Here is a 7,625-nt window from a genome sequence, read left to right as displayed (position 1 = left end):
GGCCAAGCCACACAAGGCATCCCTTGTGTTAGAAAGACACAGTCTAGGTAAGCCCTTTACTAGGTCAATATATTCGAGCTCCCATTTCCCATCCCTGTGGGACTGGGCTTGTGGTGTGTCCAAACCCTAGAAATCTCACCCTGAGATCTGTAGGAGAAGGATGGCTTCCCCACTGCCCCAGGCCTGCATGCTTATATTTGCTCACTAGAGGAGGTCCTGTAGCCTGGTTTCCAGCAGCCCCTGGAATTCCTACTCATACTAACGAGGCATCTCCAGCCAATAATGGACTGCCTTTTGCTTGTATTGTAATGCTAAATACTGGCCTCCAAGGCCTGGTTGCCCAAAGGAGTGTGTGTACAGAATGAGGCTATGTAACCCTGTCCTTCACATTATCCCTGTTTGGTGAATAAAGACGTCTGTCGACAGAATGGCTGGGCAGAAGTGAGACAGGAAGGGGTAGAAGCCCCAGCTTGAGATTAAACATTTTCTACAACAGTCACCCTGATAGCATCTTCCCACTGCCCCAGAGGTTTAAATAGTCTTTGTCCCCCGCCTCCAGCCCCCATTAAATGAGATGTCTCACTGAAGCTGCCCTCCAGAGTCTGTTCTTGCCCCCTGAGGTCTCTTTTGCTCCCAGCAGTCTGGCCTTGATTTCCCTGTCTTGGATCCATGGAGTATGATCAAAGCAGATCCTCAAGCCAAAACAAACAGCAAACAGCAATCAAACAAACAATCAAACAAGGTTAATATGCTGAGATGTAGCCTCTGAATTCACAGACTGTCATAGTAGGGACAGTGCTAATTACTGGGGGCAGCAGTTAAGGAATTCTTACTAAATCTCCTCAGTGCCAAAGGCTGGATTCAATGCAAGCAAAGCAGGTGTCTGAGCTCGAGGCTCACATCTCCTAAGGAGAAGGAAGGACTCTAGTTCTGGGCAAATTTCTTTGCCAATAACAGTGGCTCCCCATACACATTCCTGCTGCAGGACAGGCTGGGCCACTGAGCACAGCCACAGGGCCTGGGAGCTTCGGGGTCCTCACTTGGGGATATGTGACCTGGAAGAGAAAGACACCATATGAACTGCACACAGGCAACCCAGCCAAGCAGAAGGCTCAGAAGGAAACAATGCCTCCCTTGCTTACCTGGCACAGAGGATTCTGGATATGAGTGTGGGAGACCTTGCAGTGGCCAGACTCTGGGAGAAGGGTTAAGAGGCTGAGCAGAACTCGTGACATATGTTCTAGAATAAGCAGGAAGCATGACATCACTCCTTGTGAGCCAGCATGCTGCATTTGTTGTAACCTTTATAAGCTGCCCTAAGGTTTGGAATACCATCCCTGTTTCTCAGATGGTAAGCAGACTGAGAGTCGCTTTGTGTCTTGCTCCAGAGCTCCTGCCAGACCCTCCCTCAGCTTCTTGAGAGAATGTTTGGAGGTTCCAGCAGGGAACACAGTAGGTTGGTCCTCTTCCACAAAGGAGACAGCTCCGGGAAGGGGGCAGAGATGGAAGAAAGGGACAACACCCAGCCAGCCAGGTCTTCCAAATCAATCCCAACAATCAATGGGGTGACAGATATTACAACCAATCACCCTCATTTTTTTGTTTGATTTTTTTTTTTTTTTTTTTTTTTTTTGAGACTGAATGGATCTCCCAAGGTAACCTTGGCTGTCCTGGAACTCAGAATGTAGACTAAGTCCCAAAATCACAGGATTTGCCTGCCTCGGAACTTTGGAACAACAGGTGTGCAACCACCTTGACTTCCCTTAGCACCTTAAGTCTTAGGCCGATGCTGAGACAGTTCTGAAGGGACTCCAGCCAGGGCGAGCAAGGCAAACGGCTCTGGAAGGCATCACCTGTGTCCCTCATCCCCTCTGCCTTGCTGAAATCCAGTAGATTACATTTCTAAAGTGAGACGCCAATGTCTATTTCCTGATTCAGCCACCTCCTCCTCCTGAAACTGACCACCAGGGTCCAGCTACCAAAGAACTCAAGTCCAGCAATCAAGAGCCCCTGACAGCTGTTCAAATTAACCTGTCCAGCCAAAATTAAACATCTGATCCTAACTAGGGGTTTTCCCTTTTGTACCTTTATAATTTACCATTTGCCTATGGGCCACATCTGTTTCCTTTATCCAGAGGCAATCCTTTGTCTGCCCCTATGAGACAAAAGCCCCATTCCCCTCTCCTGTGTCAACCCTCCCACTCTGCTGTCTTTATCTCCTTTTCCCTGCCCTTTGTTCCTCTGGGACAAATAAGACTGCATTGTGCTGAGAGCTTGATCTGTTTGTTGCTTGGAGCCTGGAAGATGTGTTCAGACCAGGGCTGCCCACAGGAACACCCTGCTGAAACCCTACCACTGGTTCTTCTCCCTAGATCCGGCAGTTTATGTGTGATGCAAGCTACACTTACTTCTCATATGGCTTCAGTTGAGCCTTCTTGGCCCGCTCCACCAAACCCAGGAAGTCCTCGTAGCACTTTTTGGCCATGATGGTATACCTTGTGGCATAGCCAAATTCAGTGACCCTGGATCTGGGCAGGAAGCCTGCCCAGCCAGGAATAGGGGGCTCCTGCAGAGGTTTCTTCTCATTTTTGCATTCTGTAAGGAGACAACACAGAGTTTCAGAGAAGCTCAGTGGGAAGAACTCCTAAGTACCCTGGCATAGGAGGTTATCCCAGGAACCTCTAGGCCACACCTTGGGCCCCACTGTGTGCCAGCCAAACCTAGGGCCTCACTGTGCACCAGCTTCCCTCCTAATATCTTCTTTCCTTCTCTTAGCAGCCTTGGAAACACATGCTACTGTTAACTCCACGTGTTACTTCTGTGGCAAGTCCTGAGACATTGCCAGGAAGTAGTTAGAATAGGTCCAGGGCACACCAGCTCTCTGCTGGATCCTAAATCCAGCAGAGTCTCCAGGTGGGAAGAACCACATTGGAATCAGCACCAGAAGCTGCCATTAGGTCCTAGTGGCAACACTGATTAGCAAGATGGCCTTGGCCAGCTTCACTGTCTCCTTCAGGTGCTGGAAGAAGCAAAAGAGGCCCCGAGGTCCAGATGGAAGTTGGACAGCACTGTAGGGAATGCCTAGTCCATTTTCTCTGCACATACAAACTATTAAGTGTTCTGAGTAAGTCCCTAAACAACTTAGTATTAACTGGGCTATCAGCCCAGTGTGCCTCTGTGTGTGTGTGTGTGTGTGTGTGTGTGTGTGTGTGTATGGGTGTGTGTGCAGTGTGTATCCACATATTTCTTTAAACAGCCTCGCCTTATTTTTTAAGGCAGGATATCTCAATGACTCTGGAGATCAATTCGGCTATGCTAGCTGACCAGCAAGTCCCCGAGACCTACCTATGCAATGATGACAGTCATGTGCCACCGTACCTGGCTTCTTTACATGGGCTCTGGGGTGATCAAACATGTCCGGAGGCTTATGCAAGTGAGCACTCTACAGACTGAACCATTCTCCAGCCCTCCATTACTTTCCCTTTAGATATACAAACAATCCAGCTTAAAATCCCATTAAATTATCACTGTATCCTGTCTGTCATTCTTCCTGCAGAATTAGTATCTACAGCAGCTGGATTCAAATCTAGGATGGTCAGCATCCTTGCTATGAGCCCTTGAGGGGCACCTGTAGGGTCCTCTAATGGAGAATGACCGTGCCATCCTCACAGGCTATCCTGTCCGCGTAGAGAACAAGAGCAGCCCGCTTAGAGAAAACTCCCAAAGTGGAAGACACAGATCCATAAACTGATGTTGAAAGTGCTCTGAGGACGCTGACACCCTCTCCCTACTGCTCCTCAGGTCCCTTCCACATGAACCCTTCTCCCTCCGCATGCCCTCCCCCACCCCAGGTTCGGTCCCTTCAACTCGAGCTGTGCTCATTAGGTGCTTTTCCTTGCTGCACAATGGCCTTCTGGGATATCACGCAGGTCCAGGGATAAGAGACGCTGATTCGCTGCTGGGGAGGCCATACCCAGAGTCAGAGGGTGGTACTTTTTGGCATATTCATGCAGCACCCACAGGACCGTGTCCTCGGAACAGATGGGCTTCAGGGGCCGGATGTTGGCCACAGAGCAGTTTAGTTCCTGCTGCTCCTCCTTGTATCTCTGTGCTCTCTCCTGGAAGGCTTTCACACAGGGATTCATGCGGTCCTCGCTGGAGCTTTCCTGGCAACTGAGCCATGGTATGAAGCCTGGGGAAGTACAGGGAATCACAGCAGGAGTGAGGGTGCCAGCTACAGTCTGAGAGCCTGCCTCTGTACCCGCCGCCACAGCCCTCCATTTGGCTCCCCTCCACCGCCACCAACGCTGTATTTTTCCAGAGGCCATTAATACAAGCGGTGTTGTTGTTTGCACCATAGCTGGGCCCTCCCAAGGCTGCAGAAAAATGACCTTGAAGCTGGGGAGGGAAGGTCTATTTCAACAAAGGCGATGACAGTCATACACTTTGATGGCAAAGCCCCCGATGTCAGGCTGAACAGCAAATGGGGAAAGCATTTAATGGGCCCAAATGATAGTCTGAGGAGTAATTGAAATTATTCATCTTTTTTTTTTTTTTTTTTTTAAGAGAGAAAGCGTATTTTCCTTGACACTTCCCAGATGCAATCTGGGATCTTTCTTGCCAGACCATAGGGAAATTGCAGGCCCATTAAAAGCAAGACTATAACATAAAAAGGTAAATTCATTATCTGCAAGACCCACCCCCAGGACAATTTTTCACCATTTCCCGCAAAATAACATGTAATCATTACAATTAGTAAGGGTAAAACACGACTATTTATTTAAACTGGATGCTGAATCCGTAAGTGCTTCGGTCCCACAATAAAACCATTTTTTAAAAAAGAAAAGAAAAAAGAACCGAGGGAACTGGTTAAGAACTTAGTGTTAAGCTGCAAAGTAAATAAATGTCTCTCACACAAGCGATCGGCTTTCGTCTTTGTTGCTGAGGAAAGAGAACCTGGTGGTGGGGGTGAATGTCAATGCTCTGACTCCACTACTCAACAAGAAAGCCCCTTCTAGAAGAATCTAATCCACTAACCTAGACAGGACTGAAGACCAAGATCCCTTATCTGCTGTGGCTTGAATGTAAAATGTGTCTCCGCAGGCTTGCACGTTTGAAACTTGGTCCCTTGGCGCTGCCTGGGGAGGTTGTGGAGATGGGGTCTGGCTGCAGACTGCCTGGGGAGGTTGTGGAGGTGGGGGTCTGGCCTGGGGAGGTTGTGGAGGTGGGGTTTGGCCTGGGGAGGTTGTGGAGGTGGGGTCTGGCTGCAGACTGCCTGGGGAGGTTGTGGAGGTGGGGTCTGGCTGCAGACTGCCTGGGGAGGTTGTGGAGGTGGGGGTCTGGCTGCAGACTGCCTGGGGAGGTTGTGGAGGTGGGGTCTGGCTGCAGACTGCCTGGGGAGGTTGTGGAGGTGGGGGTCTGGCCTAGGGAGGTTGTGGAGGTGGGGTCTGGCCTGGGGAGGTTGTGGAGGTGGGGTCTGGCTGCAGACTGCCTGGGGAGGTTGTGGAGATGGGGTCTGGCTGCAGACTGCCTGGGGAGGTTGTGGAGGTGGGTCTGGCTGAAGGCAGATGCTAAGATTTAGCGCCAAGGACCACTTCCTGTACTCTCTGCTTCTTGGTCCATCATAAGGGGAGGTCCCATCCACGAGCTCTTGCTGCCAGGCCTTCCTGCCCACAATGGGCTGTGCCCTTAAGCTGTAGTCACAATATGTCCCTTACACTGTTCCTTATCAGGTGTTTGGTCACAGCAATAACTATATACCAGTTATTTTCCCCAACCGCTGGACAATCAAATGTGTCCCACGATGCTTTGGAGGAGCCACAGAAACTCGGGCCCTTTATAAAGTAGCATCTTTCTACCACCAGGACCTACTTTCATCTACATAGTCTATATATGTGTACTCTATGTATATGTATACATAATACTCATAGCCTAATAATGCAAGACATCTTCCTGAATCTTGATGAGGACCAGGAAGGATACTTACAAAGATGTGTGTATATGCCTCCTCCTTTAATCACCAGGGTTTCCCATGTGATTCAGTAAGTTGTATTCCCCCAAATACACATACTAAGTCCTTAACCCCTGATACCTGTAGACATGACCTTCTGGGGGAAATATGGTCTTAAAAATATAACTACAGAACTAAAAGCAAGATCATTCCACGTCTAAGCTGTTCTCAGAGCCAAAGACCGGTGTCCTTAATAAGAGAAGAGGGACAGACTGGAGGCTCAAACTCACTAAATCCACTTGAAGAACCAAGAGCCGATGGGGCTGGTTGCCAGTTCATAGAGAGTTCATTCCTCGAATAAAGAAGGTCATTTGAGCCTGGTCAGCCTTGGAATGTTCTCTGAGCCCCTTCGGAGAAGAGCTGGGTACGGATGGAAACTGGGGTCCCACTGAGCACATCACTCCTGGGCTGCTCACAGTTCTCAGTGACTCCGAAGCCTGAGGTGGAAGAACCTTCAGGAAAGGAGGGCAACTTCTCTTGGCAGTCAGAACCCTTGTTCTTAGACATAGAATTTCAGGGCCACAACCTCAACAGGGCATGTGCTTCGTCTCCCGGTATGAGGGAGACACGGGGCAGAAGTGAGAGGAGAAAGAAGGCACCCTTGTGGGAGACTTGGGGAAGCCCAGCTTGGGAAGGACAAAGCCCCAAATTCTGTAGTTTGTCTATCTTCAGTCACCGAGCGTATCCTTATCTACAAACTGTCCAGCAGGTGCCAAATGCTTCTGATTTGCCCAGCCCTGTCCTGGAAGATTTGACCTAAGCAGTTTCTCCTCAGTTATCCAAAACTAGCTGCCACCCTCTTGCAGAACTGGGCACCTTCAATGTGTGTCCTTTTTTTTTTAAGATTTATTTATTTTATGTGAGTACATTTTTGCCATCCTCAGACACACCAGAAGAAGACATCAGATCCCATTACAGGTGGTTGTGAGCCACCATGTGGTTGCTGGGGATTGAACTCAGGACCTTTGGAAGAGCAGTCAGTGCTCTTAACTGCTGAGCCGTCTCTCCAGCCCTCAGTGTGTGTGTTAAAAGCTGTAGCACATGCACACTAACCCAGTTAGACACAGACAATGCTCCAAGACAAGCCAGAGACTACGGCCACTGTTACAAACACCACTTACCACTATATCCTGGCGTGATGGGCAGCTCTCTCATGAAGGTCTTGGGAGGTTCCATTTTACTCTGTAGTGAAGGGAAAGAGCCAGAAGTGACTTCAAGAGTCCCCGCCTCAAGGACTTACTGTAAGTATGCGTGAGTTTGAAAGAATGACTTTGTCAGGGGCTGATACTGAGAGCTATAACGCCATCACATACAAAGCTAGACGGCAGAACTGCTGTTAGTTATAAACCAGAGACCTAGTACCAAGGGCTCATTACCTTTTACACTTATTGTAGATCTCCACCTGTGTCTCACGTTCCAAAGACACCCTTCCTACCACATCCATCCATCCATCCATCCATCCACTCATCAAACAAATAAAGCTATGTGCATATATAACTACCAAACATGACAGGGTTGTCAGAATAAAAATGACCAAGACCCAGGAACCACCAGGTCAGTCAGAGCCTGTGTGAGGCTCATGAAACTTGCATGGGGGAATATGGTAAGAAGCCAT

General features: G+C 49.1%; 1 protein-coding gene across 1 annotated transcript; it reads right to left on the bottom strand.

Annotated features, from left to right (window-relative positions):
• Window positions 1-924: 924 nt before the first annotated feature.
• Window positions 925-7,186, bottom strand: SPMIP5 (sperm microtubule inner protein 5; the record flags this gene model as incomplete). Its single annotated transcript, XM_080912069.1, has 5 exons — window positions 925-1,055; window positions 1,143-1,195; window positions 2,409-2,595; window positions 3,974-4,192; window positions 7,132-7,186. 5 exons carry the CDS (start codon window positions 7,184-7,186, stop codon window positions 925-927), a joined length of 645 nt encoding a protein of 214 aa, XP_080768195.1.
• Between the last annotated feature and the right edge of the window lie 439 nt (window positions 7,187-7,625).

This window comes from Micromys minutus (genome assembly GCF_963924665.1).
Source record: "Micromys minutus genome assembly, chromosome: 2".
In the NCBI taxonomy this organism is placed as follows: Eukaryota; Metazoa; Chordata; class Mammalia; order Rodentia; family Muridae; genus Micromys; species Micromys minutus.
Note: the sequence above shows the minus strand (reverse complement) of the source record. Positions and strands in the feature narration are given on the sequence as shown.